This window comes from Manacus candei, unplaced genomic scaffold, assembly GCF_025592945.1.
Source record: "Manacus candei isolate 608988 ecotype Guabito, Panama unplaced genomic scaffold, ASM2559294v1 h1tg000026l, whole genome shotgun sequence".
NCBI classification, from domain to species: Eukaryota; Metazoa; Chordata; class Aves; order Passeriformes; family Pipridae; genus Manacus; species Manacus candei.
Genome location: NW_026138074.1, coordinates 5440492 through 5465218, shown reverse-complemented (window position 1 = coordinate 5465218; position 24727 = coordinate 5440492). Strand labels below are relative to the sequence as shown.

Here is a 24727-nt window from a genome sequence, read left to right as displayed (position 1 = left end):
GCCTAATTCAGCAACTCTTGTTCACACCATCAAGGAGCTACCCAAAGCCTTCCCAAGACCTACCAAAGCCTTCAGATGTGGTACAATTGGGACTTACAAGGCTTTTAAAGTCCTCTCTCTGCAAAGGGATCTGAAAATCATGGTGTTGTGAAGCCATTATGAAAACAAGCAGACTTCAGACAAGACTCAGCACATCTTCAAAATTTAATGTGGATTTTGCAAAAGGTTCCAGTCTGGACTAGTCTGCATTTCTCAGAAAATGAAGTTACTATTTCAGCAAAGAATTTTAGCTAGGTCTCATCACAGAGACATTTTTGAATGAGTACAGACACATGCAGTCCACTTCTCACCTAGTGTTGAATAATGGGCATCAGTCTACAAAGCCTGTGAAGTGAGTGTAAGAGAGGATGTTCAAAATGAGTATTTATTTAATCCGAATGTGGTAAAATGACTTTGGTGAGAAGGATACTCAAGCCTACAGATCACTCCATACAACTTTTTTTCTGTTGAGTAAACATTCATGGACTATCTTACCATATTTCCAACATTCACCTCTATAAGGACCTGCTCTACTGTGAGTACTGTTATTCCAGCACAAGAACATTTTGTCTTATGCCAGAATAAGAGTACACTGATCTCTGCTTAATTCATCTTCATAATTAGCCTGGGAATTTAAGATGCAGTAACCTTCTTAACCTGAAGATATTTAGAAGATGAAACCACTCTGAGGGACCTGCAGCATGCCAAATGCCTACCCACTCATAGCAGTGGGGTCAATTTTGAGAGTGCACAGCCTCCCATATCACTAGACAGTTCTTCTCAGAACAAAGGTCATTCAACACTCGGATTAGCACTGCCCTTCTCAGAAAAAAATAAAGTTGGCTCTTTTACATGTTATTACTGAAGAGTTAAAATAATGCGTGCCCCAGCAACCATGAAGACGTCTAGAATTGTTACTTCTCATACAGGAGGTGAAGCCAGGTGGTTAATTAATTCCATTTTCTTCCAGAGAGTTCACACAAATGCAGTTACTGCAGAACATAATTATGAAAAATGTACAACATTTTAATGTGTGGGCATGAATACATTAAGAGTAATAAAGCCTGTCATGCTTATTTTGATGAGATGGATGATCTCAAAGGGCTCTCTTTTTTTTTTTTTGACAAAAACGTTTCCCCCACCATCACCCACTTTTTAAATAAAAGCAGACAAAGACACTACCCGATACTAGAAAGTAGTTTTAAGAAAGCTTAATTTTGTAACATGACACATCCACAAAGCTTTTAAGACTCATTCATTTAAACTGTTACAAGAATAATAACATACATAGGTGGATAATTAGTCTTACATTACATCAAATTACATCAATAATGGTAATAATGATTGTAAGTGGTTGTGTGTTGTTTAGTAGAAGTTTGGAGATGTTTTTGACTGATTTGTGAATCACTTAAAATACAAGTTATCTCCATCACTGATTTCTATCCATTACATTCAAATGAAAGGTATGAATCACCAAGATTAATCAGATTCCTCCAGATTGAGAAAGCAGTAGACCTGCAAATTCGGTATACTAGTAAGCAGACAATCACTAAATCATGTATTTTATTATAAAAAATGGTGTGGAAGACTGGGAGAAAGATAAAAGACTTGAGCACCTGAGAGATTATACTAAAAAGCAGAGGAAAAGAGAAGTACAAAGGGAATACCAAAATAAAAGGCTGTAAGATACATTATTTTTTTCTCCAAAAGTATTTCTGCACCTCTTGGAAAATTTTGTCCTTCAGTAGGATAGAAAAGGAACAAGACTCATACTACCACATAGACTTGGAATATGCTTTCTTTGATACAAAAAGTAGTCTTTCAGTTATACTGATTGAAAACGTAAGAATTTCTCCCCCGTCCCACCCCCACTAGCATTACTAGAAGCCATTAGGCTAAATTGCAGTGCATCATTTTAAGAAAAAATATACCAGACAACAACAGTCACAACAATGTCAACTAATTTACTTGTTCATAGTTCCCTTAAAAAAAAATAATAAATAAAAAAAAGGAGAAAGAAATATCCAGATAAAAGGTGAATTCAGGTAACTCTTGCTATGTCTATTGTAGTTTTGTTTGTTGGGAAAAATTATTAAATCTATAGCCATTTGCAGTAAGAAATTAACACCTTTGATCACAAAATCAAATTGGAAGAGTGGATTTAAGATGTGCTGCTGTACTATTTACCTATATCTGGATGTAGTTTTTGTTTCCTAATAATATTTGCAAAGACAAGGTACTTTCCATCCTGTGTTCATTAAAACAAAAGATAAATTCGTCTTTTCTTGATTTTGAAAAGTTTCCTAGAAACATGATTGCATAAAGCAATTACATTATTATGAGATTGTTTTATTATTCATTTTTGTCTGTTTTAATTTCAACAGGGGACAACATGATGAGTTAATGTTGTGTTCTTTCACTTTATTACTTTCATGATCAAGTTGCACCGGGGAGGAATTAAGATTCATTGCATTTAAAAAACTGCTCATATCAGCATGCAAATTTCAGTTGTTTACACATTCTCTTCTACCCTCACTTACCTCAAATTTAGCAGATTTCTACCTTTCAGATCAATGCAATACATATTTGTGTCAGAATAAAGCTCAGATGGGACTCAAATAGCAAAAAGTGAGAAAAAGGTGGCCTGATATCTATAACTACAACTGTATTCAGCTCCTGCAGAGCCACAAATCATGCCACAAGAAAGTGGGATATAACAATTCCTCTTCTATGGTTACTGTCTCAAGAAGAATCACTCTGTAATGGTCCAGCAAAAGAACTACAGAGTAGCAGCACAGACAGCATTCACTGCATATCATCACCATTTTACTTGCAGGAACAAGGAGCCTTTTTATTCTTGAAGGCCAAACAGAGCATATGAGGACCCTGGGTGGGCCATGCATTAAACATACATCTTCAGATTATCCAAGAACATACAAAATATTTATAGCCCCAGATCACATAAAACTGAGTCATTGACAAATCTGTGCCTTCCTCTGTTCTGCAGCAGGGCAACTCTTTCAATCCACCCAGTGCCAAACTGAAACTTTGGGACTTGGTAACTCCAGGCAAAAATCATTTCATTTCAACACAGCATTGCAGCCAAGCCCTAAAATGACAAGAGGGCCTTGAGCAGCTATGTGTTTTGATTCCTTATCAATACTCAGTTCATTATAGCCTCAAGGCTTCTTCATGCTAGTGCTGTTGCCTGATTCATGACAAAGATGAACACAGGTTGTTAACTTCTCCAGGATTTGTTTTTTAAACAATTCGCTTCTCCAAGTACCCCTTCAGTTAAAAAAAAAAACAACAAAACAAAACAAAACACAAAACAACAACAACAACAACAACAAAAAAAAAAGAATAAAAAACCACATACACAACACAACAAAAACGAATGATGTTTGGATGAGGGAATTGAGTGTACCCTCAGTAAGTTCACAGATGGCATTAAGTTAGCTGGGAGGTTGACCTACTGGAAGATAGGAAAGCTCTGCACAGGGATCTGGACAGGCTGGATCAATTGGCCAAGGCCAAGGGTATGAGGTTCAGCAAGTCCAAGCGCCGGGTCCTGGACTTGGGTCACAACAACAGCATGCAGTGCTACAGGCTTGGGGACGAATGACTGGAAAGCTGCCCAGTGGAAAAAGACCTGGGGATGCTGGTTGACAGCCAGATGAACATGAGCCAGCAGTGTGCCCAGATGGCAAGAAGGCCAATGGCATCTTGGTTTGTATCAGAAATAGTGTGGCCAGCAGGAAGAGGACAGTGATTGTCCCCCTGTACTTGACACTGGCGAGGCCACACCTTGAATCCTGTGTCCTGGTCCCCTCGCTACAAGAAAGTCAATGAGGTGCTGGACCATGTCTAGGGAAGAACAGAGAAATTGGTGAAGGGTCTGGAGAATAAGTCTAACAAGGAATGGCTGAGGGAGCTGGCATTGTTTAGCCTGGAATAAAGGAGGCCCGGGAGAGACCGTACTGCTCTCTGCAACTACTTGAAAAGAGGTTGTAGCGAGGTGGGAATTTGCCTCTTCTCCCAGGCAGCCAGCGACAGGACAAGAGGACACAGCCCCAAGCTGTGCCAGGAGAGGTTCAATTTGGACATCAGGGAGAATTTCTTCAATGAAAGGGTTGTTAAGCATTGGAACAGTCTGCCCAGGGAGGTGGTAGAGTCACCTGGTCTTCAAGAAACAAATGGATGTGGCATTTAGTGCCATGGTCTAGTAGACATGGGGGTAATTGGTCGAAGGTTGGACTTGATGATCTTAGAGGTCTTTTCCAACTGAAATGATTCCATGATTCAAAGGTGCAAAATGCTAAATAACAAAAAACTAAAAATAAAACCAATAATACTGTATGACACAAACAGTTATATATTTATCGACAGTGTGGACCATTCATTACATATATTCTCAATATGACATATTTGAAAAGTTCCCAAAAGGCCATGCACCTTGAACTCAGTACAGGTGGATCCAAAATAATATGAATATGCCCACCTCTTCTCTCATAACTATGAGTAAACACTAGAGATCTTAGAAAATAGTCATACTATCTAACTACTGAAAGCATCAGTTTTACAGCAAGTGATTACTGAGTACTGAAGACAACATGGTTTTGTGAATCAAGCAAAGTATTAGAGATCAAAATCATGGCCTTACAAATAATTTACCAATTTATTTCTGCTCATCAGCTCTATGTTTTATGCTACTGGTCTTTCTGTTGAAGCGTGGGCATCAAAATAAATTTACTCCGGGGGCCAATTAAAATTTGACATGAAATTAAATGTTTGCTTATTTTAGAGTACAAGAATATACATTTTATTTAAACCTTGCAATGCAATAAAATGTTACTTCATAATAAAAAATTTATGTGCTTCACTTCAAAAGCAGTAATGGAACTTGCTTCAACCTCACTTTTACCTCCTTAATTATTTTGAAGATGTGACATTGCGGATTAAGTATGAACTGGCAAATCATTTCATACACACACTTTTCTGAAAAAAACAAAACAAAACAAACCTAAATATATTTTGCTTGGGGAAAAAGCCCAAACAAACCACCTTTATTTAGGACATTAAGACTCAATTCCAAAATATATGTGCTGTCTTGGACAAGCACACAACACCTTCATCCCTCAGGCTTCTCCAAAATAAACCTCTTGTCTATTTACACTGCAAACTGTTTGCAGCATAAACTTCTGAGCTAAAATTATTCCCGTAAGTAGATGTTTTCTAATACAACAAGGTTCTCACTTCCACTGGAGCCTTTATATAGTGGAGTTAGAATTAATAACAACTCTGCATTAATCAAATGATAAACTTAAAACTGAAGGGACAGGGAAGAGAAAAAAGTCACAAAAATTACCTTTAGAATAAATGTATGAATGTAACTCAATTTCCCACAGGCATTTTGGACAGACATTATTCAAAAACTTTAAAACTAGCCACATATTTTCAATTATTTAAAGAACTGTCTGAAGGTTCAGCTTTTTTTTTTTTAAGAGGCATATGGTAGGTTTGGTTCTGTACCACAACCATCTATATTCAGACACAAGGCAGAGTGGGAGCTGCAGAGAGCCACCTCACAGGTCCACAAGTGCTCAGTTTACTACAAATTGAACATGCAGAAAAAAACCTTTGACATCCAAAACTTACCTATGGTTCCTGCTAGACTTTATGTTGTGGGAAATCAAATGTGCAGACCTCCACAACACACCACAAGCATTCTGCTTCAGGTTTGCCCCATGTACAACCTATTCTTATATCAGCAATTTTCAAAGCAGGAACATCTGTGTTTGTTTTCTGAAAGCAAGGAAGCTTTGGCAGAGAAATTTACTATCAGACTTCTCCACTTAGTTCCAATATTTCGCATCATACGCTGATGGAAAAATTGTTGTACCAGTGCTCCATCAGATACGCAAATGATATAATTTTGCAGATGTGGAAAAATAAAGTTCAAAAAACTTTTTCCAGTTTTTTTTTTTTTACCTCTTCTGAAGTGAACATGACTAGTCTTGGCAGACCTGAAAGTCCTTTTTCCTTGATCTCAGGACAAAACTTGTATCTTGCTAAGTTCATAGCATACATATTAGAAACAGAGCCACCTGCAGAAAGAGAAATACAAATATCATGTTAGCCACAGTACTAGCACCCGTCCTGAGTCTAAGTACTTGACCTATTAGGGAAAAAATAAACTATACAGCTAGCCTAGTCATGCATCCATCACAATTTATTTCCTCCCCCCCAGGGCTACAGACATAAAATGAACTCTGGGCTCTGCAGCACACATGGAAACAAAGCATATTTGAATGCTTTTTGGGGATATTTCTCGAGAAGTAAGAGCTCTGTTCAAGCAGTCCTTCCCAACACAGAACACCCTGCCACAGCTCCTTCCCATCTATAATGAAGGAAGGTGAGTTTAGGTGTCTGCACAGAGCTCACCTGTGGCTGCACTATACAGAGCCCAGAGATCTCTTGGGCAACCAGGCCTCAGAGTACTTTGGGGAGAAAAAACTCATTAGAAAAAACAACAAACAGGGTGAGTGGGAATGGGAAGATCTGCAAGGTAAGATCTGGATGGGTTTTGATATTCAGTTAGAATAAAAAAACAACAATAAAAACCCTTACATTATTAGCACAAAAAGTACAGTTAATTTATCTTTTGACAGTATCCCACTGTTTTAAGCAAGAAATTCTGCTGTAAATGCAAGGCTTCTACTAAAAATACACATCAAATTTGATGTGAAAAAAAAATCCATACCACTAATGTATTAAAAAAATCTAGGGGATTTTAGTTTATTTATTTTTCTACTACTCATGTGTAGGTTGGAATTACTAACTTTGGTTTGGTTTTGGAGGGGGAGTTTATATTCATTTACTCATTTTATTCCTCTTCTTTCCCCCAAAATAGATATAAAAGCTTCATATATGGATAGCCTAACAATTTGTTATCTGAATAATCCGTGAAATATCATCATTATGCTTTATTGATTCAATACAGTGGGCTGGAACACTGCCTTATAGAACATTTGAAAACCATGGATTATCAAGCAACTTAAGAAATGTCTGTTTAGCTTTACCATTACATTTAATAAAATTTCAAAAATTCAAAGGACTTAAGATCACGTAAATTCTTGCTCCCACAATTCATAGGCAGGATACACACTTCTATGCTCTCAGGCACCATCAGTTGGTCTAGCATGTAAATCAGCTCCCTGTCCATCAACTAAGTTAACTCATTCCAACAAGGCTTTTGGTGTTGTTGTTAATAAGGTCAAGAAGGACATCAGTTATGAACAATTAATTTCCATATAATTATATTTAACGTAGAACTGGTTTCATTCATTTACTGATCAGAATAACCAAATTATTACTAGACACACATAAGATAAGCCTACCTTAAATAGTTCTGTGTGTGTATCACTAGACTTGTGAATGCATTTTCAAATATTTTACATTACTCCAATGTTCATAGAATTAATAGTATTGGGTGATTTACAGTGACTCAGTTTGAGGTCTGAACTGCTTTTACCTGGATTAAATATACCATCACCTTCTTCCCAGCCTATGAACTCAATCATTTTCTTGATGACTGCTTCTTCCACCAAAAGAAACACAGGGGATACTTCATATGTATATCTGAACAAAAAGAAAAGCATCAAAATTGGTATTAAAAACACAGAACTCATGCCAAAGAGTCCTGCTAAAACTAGATAAAGGCTTCTTGCACCTCTTTTTAATCTATCAGTAGCTGACCACCATCAGCAGTAGAACTCTAACGTATAAACATTATGCATCTGACCCAGTAGAGCAATTGTTTAGTTCCTGACAGCATCACATTGACACTTCCACTCTCAAAGTAATACATCAGAGATTGCTTTTAATGTAGGTCACATGCTTAAATTTCAGCTTTACATTTGCAAGTAAACAGTAGACAGGTAACCATTTGCACTCAACTCTGTGCAGAATGCCTCATAGGGTATGAACAATTAAATCTGATTAATTCATTTTTATGTACTAAGTTAAAAATCTACATTTAAAAGCATTAAAAGAAAAATTCTCTCCTCTGAAACCCCACCTCACAAACAATGAAAAAAGGCCTCATCAGATTAGTCAACCTTCTGGTGAGCTATTCATCCAATCTGAATCAGACCCTTTTCTCTCCCAAATTCTTGCACAATTCCTACCTCTCCTGTAATACTGAAAACAGAAATCAGAAGCAAGGATGCAAAAACGGCTGTTGTTCCAAAAATCATCCTAATTCATCATCAAGAGGACAAAGAACCACACTTACACACTTGGGTTCAGTGCTTCTGTAATAAAACGAGCCACTAACGAGTAATAATCTATTCCAGCATAGAGCTGATTAAAAAATCTTGGATGACCTGAAAATAGAGATCAAAAGCAAGTGACAGGATACACAAGAAAAAAGAATACATCACAGTCCCTCTGAGTTGAATGCCAATCACTGCAAACCACAATTCACCCCATTCTCTCAGTATTCCCTGGATTCACTGTCTTTTTCTTAGGTTAGACAATCCTTTGAAAGTAAACTTAATAAGCACTTTCAAACCTCAGAAGAAGTCTTGAGAGGTGCAAGTGGTGTCCAGAATGAATGCAAGTTGTTCACTAGTTTTAAAAATCAAAAAAAAAGAAAAGGGATTGACAACTCATTGGGTTTAAACAGTGGTTTTGAGAGGCCACAATGGATGCTCAGCCAAACTTTGCTAAGCAGTACAACATTGGAACATGCTGATTCCAGGCAGCTATGACTATGCTCCCACCAAAGTCTTTATACAGGGAGAGAGAAGAAAAATAACAGCTTGGAAAAATTTGCTGCACACTTAAAATGAGAAGTTAAGAGAATTTGTTTACCTGCCTTGAAATGCTGAGATATAACTAATTATGACAAAATTTTATACTCTTACTGACTATAGAAACAAGTCAGTTCAACAGTGGGATCACCACCTAAATTTTAATCCACAGCACACTATTTTTACATGCAAAACCAGGTAAACTGTATGGCTCCATTTATATTATATCTGGGGCCTCAATAAATGTCTCTATTTATATTAAAGACTATTTGCACAACGTACTTTTATATACAGCATCCTTTCCAAGGTAACATAGTGAGACAAATTATAATTCAAAGGCAATTTACGGAAGTGAGATAAACAGAACATTTTCTAGTATCTCAGTAATTATATCTGCACATTATTAATGTATTCCTCCTGCAGATCAGTAGTGCTACTCTTCTACAGTTTTCAAAGGCAAGAGTTCATTCTCAAAATTATTTTACCGTTTTACTTTGTAGCAACAGTGACTGCAGCAGGGACTGTGACCTCAAAATGCACAACTAACTGTATCAAACGTCCTTCTCACTTTCCAAAACACAGCTTAAGCCATACCACATATGAAATCCTGAGCTACTGATTCACAGCACTATTTCCTAAACATATGTTGTTCATTCCTTTTTGCTAGGATTGAATTATCCTACACATGCTGCAGAAAGGTTAGAGAGAGAACTGAGAGAGAACTAAAGGTTCTGGAGAGAACTAATCCTGCAGAGATGTGGCGTACTGTCTCTGAAACACTGCAGTCTCTCTTCTCACAGGGTCTGGATCAGGAATTACTGCCTATCAGCAAATTAACACCCTACAAGACTATTGCTCAAAAAGAACAATAATAAATGGGGGGTAATCATCACTAAGAATGTACGAGGGCAGTGATGGTGACTCCAAATCTCATCACTCAGACAGCAGGAAATGACATACAAAGGCCCTTCTCCTGCCTGTTTTGCTAGACTGTTATATGATACTTGTCTTGGTGACTTTCATAAGACTTTAAAATGACAGAATTTACCATTAATGCCAATGACATTACATTAATTAGTTTTTTATTAGTTTGCCATTATTACACATTTTAGTCAAACCTATGGTGACCAGCATTCAGTCAAACAACAGAAACATGACCAAGTGTTTGCATACTTGTATAGGCAAGCAGAAAACAAACATTCACACCCTCGGTTCCCTGAAAGGTGAACAGAGGTTTGTAAACATTATCCTGTCTTCCTAAGTTAGCATACAAAATAACTCCATTAGAAATCACATTCCTACTGGTTTTGACGCTGTATCGTATAACATCCCGGCAGAGTTGCAGGAGTTTCTGGTGACATTCTCCAGTGTCTCTCATTTCCAGGTCAAGAATCTGTTTAAGAGTTTCAGGGGCTTGCCATTCACAGACCTAGTGATAGGGAGGGGGCAGACGCCATCAGTGAACAGGTTTGTCAGGAGGAAGAGGTTACAAAGGTACAAGGTAAGAACCACATTCAGCACTGCTTTCACAAAACTTCCCTTTGCAGGGTAATATATGTTATATATCGTAAACTGGTCTCATGGGATGTTGGTTTTATTGCATCTCGGGCATTGCTCAACCATAAAAATGAGTGGGGAATGCTGGAAGGCAGAACAGAAAGAGGCCTGTAGCTCAAGTTCTATCCTTTAGCTAAGGATTTGTAATCACAGCATTTTCAGATGCTGTTCTGCCAAAGGGAGGGAGCAACCAGTACATGCCCAAAGGCAAGCACAGTTTATTTGCAGGTCCTCTTCCCATGCAGCCCCTTAAGCAGGGGTTCTACAAAACCCAGAGCAATCTCATAATGTTGCCCTTTCACAGTGGTACCAAATCCACTGTTCCTCCTTCTCCAATACCATTGCCCCCGAGGAGCAAACAAATAACTCACCCCCACCTCAAACAAGAAAAACACTACAGCCATTTGTGATCACACAGAAGATGACCAGTGTACTCTGAGATAAAAAAAAAACACCCTCATTACTTTCTGGCAGATATTTATGGTAACTATATTATTGAAAGCTTTTACAATATATTCTTTTTTCCTTTTTAAGGCTGTCTTATTTCAGAGCCAGGCATAGACTCTGCAATAAAATACAGCTTATAAAAAAAATTGATTTATTGTTCATTATGTCCATTACAAATTCCCAACAACACTTTATTGCTTACCTTTTCTGTTACATCATCAGCTTTCTGGACAACTTCTTCCATTATAATCTTACATGCCTCTTCCACAAACTTCTCTCCTGCTTTTGAGTCCATTATTGGACCATTTAGGATGACCCCATCCACCAAAACAGCATTCTTCTTCTGGAGCATCTCCTGTTTGCAAACACCAACTGTAAGGTGAAAAACTCATCATTAGAGCAAGGCCTGGATAACTAAATAATAAACAAAAAAAAAAATGCTTTCATTGCTGATTCAGTAAACTTAAATAAAAACTCACATGGACTTTTATGTGTACAAAAATCCTATATTTTAGTGGAAGAATCTTTGCAGGCAAAAGAAGAAAATTATGTGTTACTTCGAAACTAGACCATTATTCTGTAAGTAATAATAACCTAGTGTATTGTATCTACTGCTTTCTGTAGCATGCAAGAAACCTTCCAAACACAGAGGAAAATACAGTTCTGGCTTAGAATATGTTACAGCTGGATAAACAGAAATACAGTGAAAGGTAATGGGCATTTTTCTTAGCTGAAAATGTTTCCCTCCACATGCCATCCCTTCTGCTCCGCCTTTTTCATGAAATAATTTCCAGCTTCATTTCCTGTATCTTTGTGCTACTCCTTCTCACCAGCCAGTTCTCTTGCTCTGAGTCTTCTGGATTCTTTGCAAAGTGCTTCACTGACCCACACTCCATGAAAATAAAAGCTTTTGAGATTGCTATCAATATCACATACCTGTACTCCTTTCTGCCCTTATCCTATTAAGAGCCCTCAGTCACTGATTACAGTAATCTACTAGGTAGATTATCTTGTTCATTAGCTTCTCCAATGATGATCTCTTTCCTTTTCCTCCCCTCACCTTTACCCAACAGACATACTCTCCAGATGTGTTTCATATGCACATTGCTACTTCCTCCTTTACAGTACTTCTGAAAGCACATCCAAGATGCTTATAAGACGCTGGCCAATAGTGACAACTACGTATCTATTTCATGTATTGATTTCATATGGCAAGATCAGGACTCCAGTTTTCATCAACGTGAGGATGAAGATGAAAGTGAGACATTTAGAGATATCAAGGGAACAGACATTTGAAACAGTATAGCGCTGAAAGGAGAAGCGGTAACTACCACAGCCAAATTATCTGGGTTACAGACAGTATCTGTTCACTGATCTTGCCTTGGAATAGCCAAGATCTATAAAGCCAGGCAGCACTACCATGAAAATTTGTCTCCACCTACAGTGAGGATGGTGGAAGGCTGTGATGTACAGAGAAAGCTCCGTGCCCAAAACGACTTTATCTTCTGCTTTACTTTTTGCTCCAGTTACAAAGTACAGAAGACAGATGCCTTTTTCACAGGTCTAAATAAACAATCACCTTTCCAGAAGACTGCTAGATACTGCAGTCTGACACATTCATCATTTTTATCACAATTACAGCTCCTCATGCACAGGAGGATATAGGAGAACAACAGTGCTACTTAGAAAAGTTCATCATTTCAAGGTCCATTGATTGAAAGAAACTCTGTCAATCCCATGAATTTTTGCTTTCTGAGAACTCAGAAAAGCTATTCAGTTCACTTTGACTTATCAGGAGAGATATGACAAACAAGACAAAACTCTAACACAAGATGGGACCTCAGGCTTCCCACAATGCTGCCAACAAAAATGAGACACATGCAGATGCATTTCTGAAATTACTTCTATTTTTAATCCAAATGGGCAATATACTAAATTTTGCTGAACAGAGTAGCCTTCAGCACATTGTTACAGGATAGACATAAATGTTCTTATGGGACAGATAGTGAACAAGCAGGTAAACAGTATTAAATCTTTAACAGGCAAAGAGGGAAAATCACAGACATCAAAAATGTCAATTCTCATCATGCTTTCCAGAACATCACAGCAGAGGCACTGTAAAGAAACTGCAGCTTTGAAAAAGTCTTAGAGGTTTCTCTCTGAAAATGCAAGCTAGTAGGTCAACTTTGCAAGACTTGAAACACCAAGTATTACCAAGGAATTTGAAGGCATGAGGTCTTTGGGCAGACAGAGCAGAGACCATTTGTGAATTGAGAGTTAGCTATTTGATGCATAAATAGCTACCTAAGTGCTATCCAGGTTTAACATAAACACTAGAAAAAATTTCAGCCTTAACATCACCTGGAGATGCTATCATCTCTATTTATGCCAAAGGTGTTTTGTTGCTATGAAACAACAACAAAAAAAATAAGACAGGATCTAAAAAAAAAAATATACAGGAGACGAATATCTATCACAAAGCCCAGATGTTGATACTTCCTTTGGTTATAAGAACAGTAGATGGTGGAGCAAGAGAACTCATTAACTCCTTTTTTTTTTTCTGCTCCACCTCTCAGGTCTCTGGTAGAACCAGAGCTGTGCAAAAGGTTTCTATAGGCAATGCCATCAGCCCTGTTCCTGTCATTTTTGCATGGACGTAAAAGTACTTCCATGACTGATCTTTTTCCAGGAATTCTGCAAAAAGCAAAAGCAGAACTTTACATTAGTTTTTCTACCATATCTCTAGGGGGCTGGGTGATAGGTCTGACATCTCCCTATTTGAAGCAAGTCTGCTCACCTCTACACACAGTTTTACAGTCTCCCTAGGACACTTTGTGGATCCTGAGGAAGAAGATATACTCTGGAAAATGGGTAGGACTTTCAGGTAGACTATCATCCTAGTCCCCACATCTGTGTTGGTACTAAGTCACAGTCCATGGAAGAGAAAGGCAAAGCAGAGAGGATAGAAGGAAGGGATGAAAGAGAGCCTTCATTTCAACAGCATTTTACCTGTGCAAAGCTCCAGCAAAGAGTTCATGACTTAGCCCATATTTTATTTCCTGGAATAATACTCCTTGCAATTATTTACCACTTTCTCAATAATTTTTTGGTTATCACTTATTTCAATCTGAACTTTCTGAGCTAAATTCTGCCCTGGAACATACCTTTATTTGAAATTAACAGAAAACTATTTCACAATCAGCATTTAAATCAAGCCCCAAACACATGCATTTTTGAGGTACAGGTCTTCAGGTTTTGCAAAGCGCTCCTGGATGTATACAGTATTCCCATATCATGATTTTTCTGCAAATGCCATGATACTTAATCTTCTACTTATAACTGTCTGACATCTGGAGTTCTTACGAAATTTCCAAATTATTATTTCCAAAAAAAATAGACATGTTTCCTCTTGGTTGCAGTAAAACCCTGAAGAAGAAAACTAAGTAGATGATGAATATCTGAAATTCCATAACATTTTTTTCTTTTTATCACATTTTTTAAAAGAGTCAATACCAATTTATTATGTTTTACATAGATGAACCTCCAAAAAGGTTCTAGGTTCACTTTTTATGTCGCAGTATCCAAGTTAAATAGCAAGCCATTAACATCATCTCAGAGCTCAGCATCCATGCTAAGAAACATACACTATTTTTATGAGGTGATAATACATGTTGCCTCTTTAAAAAAATCATCATCAAATGCTCAAAATATTATTTTCCAAGAATTTTAGGCCTTTTATATCTGTCTCAAACACCTCTGATTGCACTAAAGGAACACATTCTGCATGAAGCCCACTTCATAGAAACAGCATCTCATCACATAAACCTCTCTTGTTTTCAGACATGATAGGGAAACAATCTAGAGATGAGGCTGCAACAAATATGTTCTTTTCTACTTGAGAATACAGAAACAGACTCCTAGGCAGACTCAGAAAACAGACTTCCAGAAAATATATCAAATACAATTTCATCCAAATGGCTCCAGGCTTGAAACAGAACTAAAACTTTACCAAATGGAAGTGCTTTAAACCAGAGATTAAAGATTATTGTCTGTTAAAAATATCCTTCTGCAAAACAGAAGACTCAATCCTGCTTCAATTGAAGGCAATTGGGCATTCAGCCACTGGTTTTAGCAGCAGGAAAATCAAGCTCATAATTCCCACATTTCATCCTGAAAGAAATATTCTATTACAGAAGCCTAAGAATATCCAACCAGCATTTCATTTTTACAATCAATACTATTTTCCCAGCAGAAAACATAAACTAATTGGAGTTGGAATAATGTACAGAAAAAATAAACACTTTTTCAGATGTTTCTGTATCTTCATGTAAGCACTACCAAGTATTTTAAAAGCTGCATCTGTGCTTCCGTATTTGACTGCTAAATCTTTGCACTACAAAAAGAAACTGAAGCATTGTACCTGGCCCATTTTAACAACATATTGTAATAACATTTGGGAAAGTAGCATGAGATGACCAGAAAGATTTATTGCTCACAAGGAAAATGAGGAAACAGAGGGGGGTTGTTGTGAAAGAGCAGCTTGTGCTTGGATGCCAGGGCCAAATCCTGTCAGTTTACACTGTATTAGCACCACTGACTATTCAAGGGAATGCAAAAAGCTGCCTTTGATCAAAGGCTTATTTCTGTTTTGTAACAAATGCAGTAATAACTGCAAGTATTAATCAGAAACTAATTTTAAATTTCACATTCTGTATGATCTAGTCATGGATAATCCTTCAGAAGACTTCAGTATTTTCCTTCAGTGTGTCCAGCAAAAGAAAAGTAAATTCAGTGTCAAGGCTCCACACCACCATGTTTAATGAATTACTGTGGCACCATATCATGTATCAAAGCATTAAAACACAAACCTATGCACCTATGTCCCACACTATGCAGTAATTTCAGTCCCTTGGTATTTATAATCTTTAAAGACATATCTGTTTCTTTAATCACTGCTTTCTGTACATATGAATGAAGTAAAGCCACTTCAGCCTTAACACAAAAATACATTGCTTCTTAGTAAAGGAGATGCAGGTTTCTTATAATCCAACATATTAAATCACTTAGTGTCCTGGCAAAGCTATCCATACAAAAGAAAAAAAAGAAAAACAAACAAAAAGAAGTAGGCACAGGTATGGTAGGGCTCTTGCAATTCCCCCTGAATTATATATTCCTGTTTTGCAGGTTTATGGACCAGGCCTGTGGACAGGGAACAAGTTGGGTGTTTCCCTTCAGAAGGGCTGCAAGAGCCCCCTCCCACAGGAATCCTATGACTGTGAAAAGGCAGATGTGACCTTTATAGATCAGGACCCAAGGAAAACAGAAGTGCTTCTGTATGGGCTCAGAAGCCCCTGAATAGACTCTTTGAGAACACTGTTAACACTGAACAGCAACAGCACAACAAATGGGTCCTGTTCTCCATCCCACACCTGAATTTCCCATTCTGAAAGGAAAGGTTAGGAGGAGAGTGAAAACTGGAGAGGAGACTCAGTAACAAATATCTGACAGGGAACACAACGTCCACGCTAGGACAGAGGTCCTGCTTTCAGAGGTGTTTCCACAGTTCTGAGGGAGCACTCTTATTAGTGGAAAGCTCACCAAACTACAAAACCAAAAACAGCAGACAAAAGTTAAGAAAAAAGAATCAGAAACTTTTATGTAGCCAAACCTCAGGAATTGATGTTAATATTTCATAAAAACTTCATAATGCCCTAACCAAGCAACTGCAGGAATGATTCATGTTGTAACATTTCCAATTAGGAAGAAAGGCTGTGGAGAATCAGAATTCACCTTGATGCAAAACTGAGAAACAGCAAATGCCAGCTATGAAATGGAAATCTCAACTCCCTGAACCCAAAGAGATTCTCTCAGCTCACATGTTCCAATTTTCAACACCTGCTAACAGTGTAGGAAGCACACAAGAAACAAAATTGGTTTTAATTTAATTAAAAGCTGCACATTGATAATGAACATTTAATGAATGTTCCTTTTTTTCTGTGGGAAAGTGACTGAATCTGCAATATCTAAGTCAATCAAAGGCACGGTGCATGGGATAGCAAAGTTAACTTCAGGAGTCTGAGTTCAGACAGAAGTGATGAATATATGTGTGACCCACATAGAATATATGGAATCCCTCTGATTTTCCTGGTTCCCGCTGGAAAAAAAAAATGGAGACACAAAAAGGATTCTTTTTCCAAATTAAAGTTCTGCAGCTTGATTTAAAAGACTTCATGACAGCCTGTAATTTCATGCAAGAATTCTATTTTTAGTCATGACATAAAATAAATTTTTAGCTCCAGTCTTTCAAAATCAACTAAAAAAGCAGTAATTTACTAAAGCTTAGTTTTATGGGATTCAATGAAAGTTAAAATGTAGAAATAGATGAAAAGTCTAAATTTCATTTTAGGAAGTTTTACCTCTACACTCAATTTACAGTCAAAACAACTCTTTCCCCTTGCTTTTTCTTAATATCATAAACACTTCCATATTTTCTGCTTCCTACAAAGGATTTCCAGTTGCTGTTCACTAACTCATGTCTACAACATATCTCTGAGATACACCCTTATTTACTAACACAGGGAAGCTCATGCATAGTAAATCAGGATGTAACTTTCCAGCCCACTAGGTCCTCTGAACTAGTTTCTATGCAGATATTCATAATTTATTAGTATATTAATTCAACGTAAAAGTAGTTCAAAGTAACCCAATGCACTTTCTAAATGGAGCAAGCTGCTCTGCACAGACTATAACATTGCTGATCAGATCAGCAGAGACCAGTCATGTAGATGAGGGACCCAAGCAGTGCTCTGGACACACCACTTCAGATTGTCCCTGCCATGGGTTTAGCTATGTGATTTTGGGAAACCCCTCCTGAGCTGCAAGAGGCCAAGCTGCTGGGTGACACTGGCAAGTACCAGCAGAAGACACTAACAGTCCTTTTCTAGAGCATCAGCCTGGATGAGACCTGGTAGAAGCACAGATCTGACCATACTATGCATGCTGAGACTCATCACCAAGACCATATGATCCCTGTCACAGCAAGGCAACTGAAAGAGGCCCAAACAGAGCCACCACACCATCTGTAGCCTGACTACACCCATGTCTTCCATTTTTCCTCTAACAAAGGCAGAAGATGGAGAACTTATTTTGTTTGGGTTTTTGTTTGACCATGCCAAAACTTGAATCAGTCATTTGACATTAGCATTGCAACCAAACACCAGGCACATACAGCAATTGTCGCTTTCTCTTTCCCCTTCAGGCTGATACAACAGCTTTAAAATATGATATATTGGCCCAAAAGGGGACTCAATAATCCCTTAACAATAGAGTAGGTCTGCTTGAGAAAAATTAGTTTAAGCAGCTCAATGAGACACTGCAACCTTTCTTGTTGAAACCCTGACATTTGCCAATGCGTAAGATCATATTTATGAGGCTTTTCAGCTTACATAAGGGCAGAGACATCCAAGCTTTAGAGCCACAACCTCTTCCAGATTATCTAGGTTTGACCAACTACTTTGTAGAGTTATTGCTACTTTGCTGACAAAATGCCTTGGTGACTAAGAACCACTTTCCTCATCCTATTCACGGCATGGAAGAACTTCTGGTCCAGTGACTTTTACTTTAAAAGACAAATCTATTTACTGACACTTGACAAGTTTTTCACTAAAGAAAAAAATAAAGATCACATGCAGTCAAGAAACAGTAATAGAGATGGATGACATACATACATTTGAATCAGGTCAAAGAAATCTTTTCTTGCCCTTAGACTAGACCTGACAATAATCAACAGAAATGACCTCTAACATGCCACCAAGCAACAACCATTTGCCTTTTCAATTAGTTATTCCTTCATTGCACATGTATAAGCCGCATTAATGGTAAAATAACTTGTGTGCACAGATGTGAGAATAAAAAAGGAGTCAAACGGCCCCAATTTAGTCATGTCCTGCTGAGTATCCTTGACTCATCAATGCTTTACAAACAACTACTTCCAACAACCTCTGCCATTTATGATGTGAGGCAAAGCAAAAGAGGCCATAAGAAATTTATCTTTTGATTTTTGCAAATCTTAAAGAGTTAATTTCTGTAAACATCTGGGATGAACACAAAAAACTATCCCAAATCTCTCCACAGGTTGGGTGGAAGTCAGAGAAATACAAAGATACGTACAAAGAAATACAATACACATGTACTTCAATGTGTCCATTTTTTCTGTCTTGAATGTGTGATAAAGGCTTATGCAAATATCAATGGTCTTTAAACAAGCAGCCAGCTTAAAATAGTTAAGGGTTGGGAAATTAAGGCACATGAAATCTAAACTGTTTAATAGGCAATAATAGCTGAATCAGTATGCAACAAGATCTCTTATTGCATTAAAAAGTGACAACTCTTGTTGTATAAGTGACAGCTTAAAAGATGCCTTAATCAAGAAAGAAAAATTATTTATTGAACTTTTCAAATGTCAAATTAAGCTTCTTCACTAAATGTTCATTAACTGCCAAGAAAATTCTTATTAATTTTAAAGTACCATGAATGCACTCTCACGGAATGACCTTATTTGATGCAAGCTTCATTTCTTGCAAACCTATGTTTCCCTTCCTCTGATGAAGTGATATTAGCAAAGATCCTAGGACCTCTTTATCAGATTAGATTTTAAGACACAGGAGAGATCCTATTCCTCTGCTCTGACCAAAATACTAACCTGAGTGTCACATTACCAGAGCCTTAAAGTCACACTAACTTCCAGTATGTTTCACCATGCTTCATGTTACAGAGGTTTGAGATGGCAACATAGCAACATCTTACACAAAATATTTGCTGACTCACCTCCCCAACCTGCTGGTGACATAAACCACATAACACCCTAAACATACCATATACACACTGAGCAGACAGCAATTCAGAAGTTAAAATCAGCATATTGCATAAATGCTGGCTGCTCCCTTTCCCTTGTGGTTTCCAGCTCTGACTCTGTTGTACTTGATGAGCTAGCAACTTGCCTGAGAATCTGCTTAATTCATTCAGGCCTTATTCCCCACAAGGGAGCAGCTCCCCTATTTTTTTTCTCCAAATACAGAATTTGCCAGGCTTTCTCCATGCCAAAACAACCTTGGAAAACTACCCCAATGCCAAATTACTGAAGGATATGTGCAGTCAAGATCCCTTTCTGCAGCTAGGAGTAGGAATTTACAACTTGGCCCCCTCTCATTAACGGGATTTTGCTGTCTTTTGTGTTAGTGGAATCATAGCCTAAAAAAAAAATCCTCTTACTCATTCCTGCATAGTCATTAAGCTTCCCTTGTGGACAGTGGTGATGTCTGAAAGAAATTAGGCTCAATTAGCAACCAGCAAGATCAAACTCAAGCACACACTTTCAGATACAGTAACAGTGTTAAAAAAAAAAAAAAAGAAAAGAAAAAAAAAAAAAAAGAAGCAAGGAAAACAACCCACGGTGTCTCCCCACAAGATTGCTGCCACTGCGCTCACCACAGCAGCCACTGCAAGTGTTAACTCCACACACATACACATCTCCAATCCAACTGTGTCCACTTTGCCAGCTGCTCCGGCTGTGCAAAGCAAACACAATGCTAGTGCTGCAACAGGCAGGTGCCTTCAGACTTTGTCTCCTAGGTGTTTTCCAATATAACCTTAAAAGCTAAGAGTCCATAAAATTGCTATTGAAAAAAGAACCTCACACATCAGCCCAGAAGGTCTGGTTTTAACAATGGATTCACATTTTCTTGGGGGAGTGGGGAGGGGAAACCTGACAGTAAACACGGCAAGTCACCAAAAATAAAGGGAAGAGAGGATTGGGAGAGTAAAGGATTCCTCATGAGAGAGAAAGTACACAGAAATTACAGATGCCACTCATGAATAAGGAAGAGAGACTGGAAAACCTTCAGCAACAAGGGTGGATATCATATTATCTCCAGACACATTCTGTCTTACCAACACAAGCCAGTGATTTTGGAACAAAATTAGACTTTGAGTAGCATACATCAGACAATATTTGAACAAGAACACTACTACCCAGCTAAACCACCAGGATCTCAGTCTTAGTGACTACTGGCAGCATATTTTTGGTGTTGTCCTGGCAGAGGATATAAATACAAGCTGCATCTGAAGCAAATCACTTTTGGAGCTGCTGTCATAGCACTGCTCCTGCTACTCACGTAGTACAGTTGTCGTTACAGTACAGCCTTAGACTACTGTGCAGACCAGATCATATGATATCATATATATCACCATATCACACTATAATTGTCATGTAACTTTACAATGCTCATTCAATTTATATCAAATAAAGCAAAAGGGAATAATTGTTTTCCAAACATTAAGTTCCTGAAGTTTTCTTTCAAATATATTAGTTTATTTGGCGATTTGTCTGCCAATATAGTGCTAATAACTTGGATCACTCATGAATGCAAGACACTCAACCTATGGGAGACAAGCTAGGAGACTTCTCAACCTGAGGCTAAAAACTTTTTTGCTTTTTCACCCATGTTTAGGGTAAAAAAAGAAAAAAGAAACATACTAGATCTCAAGCCTTTTTTCACTGTTTTCATAAGAGATTCCCAATTTGAGACAAGTGGAGAAATTTTTATCAAGAATATTGATCTTGTGGGAGGGAGAGGAGGCAGCCATCTGCAAACACTTTTACTATTTTCTGACTTAGCAACCAGCTTCCACTCACAAGACCAAAGAATTCTTTGCCTCTTAACCTTGCAAATAATCATTTGAATCCTAGGTGTACCACAATTTAATCTCTGCATTTGCTAACCTCCTCCAGCAGTCTCATTATTGTATTAGCCACAGGTCATCCACATTCTCAGCTTTCATAAACATATGGCCAACTTTTACTTTTCATCACTTAATGATGCAAAGCCTTCCTCTTAATGCGGGTAAAAAAAACTTGACAATACATTTATAAAACAGGATTAACTTCTCCCTTACTGAGACCTTTTGTTCCAAAGCAAATCACTGTATTACCATGCCTATTTTATTCTGGTGCCAGAAAGAAAAAAAAAAAAAAAAAAAAAAAAAGAGTTAAAATAAAAGGTAACTCTCTTTAAAGATCATTTATTTCATTTATTTATATTAGATATGAAATAAAGATCATTTATTTCATGTATACTTTATATTAGAAAAAATACTGTTCTGCAATGATTTTACGATAACTGTTGCAAACCCTGTACCTTATTAAACCATTCTGGCTACGCTGCTGCTGCGCTGTAACAAATGGAGGTTACAGGTCGACACCCAGCAGGCAGCTACACCTCCCGCATCTGGGCTGCGCGCAGACCCTGCCTCCCTCCTCTGCCCAGAGGTCCCTCTCCTCGCCAAGCCCAGCGACACCCGTGGTGGGGAGGCTGCTGGAGCCCACCCGGGCCGGGGAACGAGTTCAAAGCCCCGAGCAGGGCTGAGAGCGCGGTTCTCCCCTCCTCCCGGCCCTCTCCAGCCCCTCCGCCCGGCCCGGACAGCGCCGCCCCGGCGGCCGCAGGGCGGCTGAAGCGGGGAGAGAAGAGGGAGGAGGCGGCTGTGCCCCGCCGGCGTTTACCCTCCATCTCGCCGTCGAGGTGGGACCGGAGAAGGAGGGGAGGCACCTCCCCGGCGTGGCTCCCGCGCCGAGAGAAACCGATCCCGCAGCCTTCGCCCCGCCGCTCCTCCGGGCCGCCTATTAATACCCTCGTGGCCGCTGGCCCGCCGCCATCCGCCTGCCCCGGCGGGGGCGGGCGACGGGGCACAGCCGGAGCGGTGCCGCCCGCAGGGAGCCTGGCTGCCCCCGAGGGTCAGGGAGGACTGCGTAAAGGCGGGCATGGTGGATGGTATAATGCCCGGGGGTGGCCTTTCTTGGGAACTCGGGGGGTCGTGGCTGTCGCTGCTTCTGACGGTTTGTTTTGGTGCCTTTGAAACCTGACCCGGTGCCTCAAAACTCTCCCCGGGGCTGCGTGGCGCTCCCGGAGGCAGGCAGTGGGCAGCCGGGCTGGTCCAGCCCAGCCCAGCCCAGCCCGATGCCATCAGCCTGGCCGGGCACGGCCGCCCGCCGAGGGCAGTTTTCACAGAATCACAGAATGTTCGAGTTGGAAGGGACCGACAAGGATCATCGAGTCCAACTCCTGGCTCTGTACAGGACCATCCCCAAAAAGTCACACCATGTGTCTGAGAGTACAGTCCTAATGCTTCTTGAACTCTGACAGGTTTGGTGCTGTGACCACTTCCCTGGGGAGCCTGTTCAGTGCACAAACACCATCGGGGTGGAGAACCTTTTTTAATATCCAACCTAAACCTCCCCTGACACAACTTCAGGCCATTCCCTCTGGTCCTGTCACTGGTCACCAGAGAGAAGAGATCAGTGTCTGCCCCTCCACATCCCCTCACAAGGAAGTTGTAGACTTCATTTAGCCCCCTCCCCCCCAGCCTACTCTTCTCCAAGCTGAATAGGGCTCTCGGTGAGTTGTCGCTGACATCCAGTTCATTCCAGGACACCAGTTCTATTCAATGGAACACAGGCCTTTTTAATTCTCATCCCTTTTTTTTCTCCTAATTACTACTTCTTAAAATAAATTTCCTCCTAATTACTACCTCTTAAAAAAGTAAGCAAGTATTCTTTTGGACAAAAGGCATTAGACTGTTGTCACAAAAATGTCTGAAAGTGTCCAAAAATTAAGTACCAATGCCCCCAAAAGTTTATCTTCCCTTAAAATTCGGGCCTGATTGAAATTTGACAAAGATTTTCAAAAGTCAGTTAAATATTTGCACATGAATTAAACATTTATTCACATGTAGTATCCTAATTTTCCTTGTTTGTGGGGAAACAAGCATAGCTCTTTTTTACCTTAACAGCAGACTCTACCTAGTCATTAAAAACTTCTACGATTGGAGAAGGTAATTTTGTAGCCCAGTAGATATCCTACACTGGAAGAGATAAGTATTTGAGCCTCATTGTGATAGATAAAATTGGTGGATGTCACTAAATTAAAAAGTTCGTAGTTGCCTGGGAACAAGCTGATTGTATTCATCATGGGGAAATGAAAGACAGCCTCAGTCAAAACTATGCATTTCTCCTGCTTCAAGAGAGCTAATTTCCCCAAACTGAGAAAAACAGTAAAGGGAACCGACAAGGCAAAACATATTTAGTGTGAACATCAAAAGAGGAGCTCTCCTAAAGCCTCTATTAAATGGCCAAAAGACTGTGACTTTGCAATCACAGAAGGCAGTAACTTTACCATAAAAACTCAAATGTGGCTGTTAGAAAGAAAATGGAAAACAAAGAGAAATTATATAAATTACAGTTACTATAAATTACAAGTTACAATAACAGAAATTGATAAGTTAATAGGCAAGCAAAAAATCCAGGGTTTAAGAGCCAAAGATAAATAGAACATTTAAAGTGTGTTAGGAATAAAAGGGAACTCAAGGATGGTACTGGTCCATTACTAAATGTGGTATTTTGTTGGTGTGGAAAATGTAAATATGTTCAGTAAGCACTTTTGTGCTACAAAAGGAACAAGTTGATGGATTTCAAGGGGATTATGAAGAACTGCTCCAGCCTGCTAGTAATTAAGATAGGAATCATGAGCACTCTTCTATAGGAAAACTTAGATAACTTTTACTCCCAGATCCAGAATAGATATGTGGGCTCTTTCACCTGTATTAGTAAACTTTGGAATACTTGTGAAATTCCAAAGGTGTGCTAATCTTACACTAGTAGTCAAAAAGGGGCAAGTGCAATGAGAGAAAAATACAGACCAACATAAGCACCCTAAATAATAATGGGAGTAAAATTTAATTTAAAAATATTTCAAAGAAATTAATAGAAATAATTTCAGTCTTTTTTAGGAAGACCAAGTCTAATCAAACTTCTCTGA

At 38.8% G+C, this 24727-nt stretch overlaps 1 protein-coding gene across 4 annotated transcripts in view; it reads right to left on the bottom strand.

Moving 5' to 3' along the window:
* GADL1 (glutamate decarboxylase like 1) overlaps window positions 1-22720 on the bottom strand; it is an 81043-nt gene extending 58323 nt beyond the window's left edge. Inside the window, exons 1-6 of one of the 4 annotated variants that reach the window (XM_051789026.1) lie at window positions 22417-22720; window positions 11062-11231; window positions 10158-10284; window positions 8336-8426; window positions 7574-7680; window positions 6031-6146 (exon numbers count right to left, since the gene is read on the bottom strand). In XM_051789026.1, coding sequence (XP_051644986.1) covers window positions 6031-6146; window positions 7574-7680; window positions 8336-8426; window positions 10158-10284; window positions 11062-11231; window positions 22417-22423 — 618 coding nt within the window. In that variant the 5' untranslated portion in view covers window positions 22424-22720. Of the gene's footprint in view, window positions 1-6030; window positions 6147-7573; window positions 7681-8335; window positions 8427-10157; window positions 10285-11061; window positions 11232-13656; window positions 13676-22416 lie in introns of those variants that run through there. The other 3 variants (XM_051789023.1, XM_051789025.1, XM_051789024.1) reach the window with 3 other exon arrangements.
* Between the last annotated feature and the right edge of the window lie 2007 nt (window positions 22721-24727).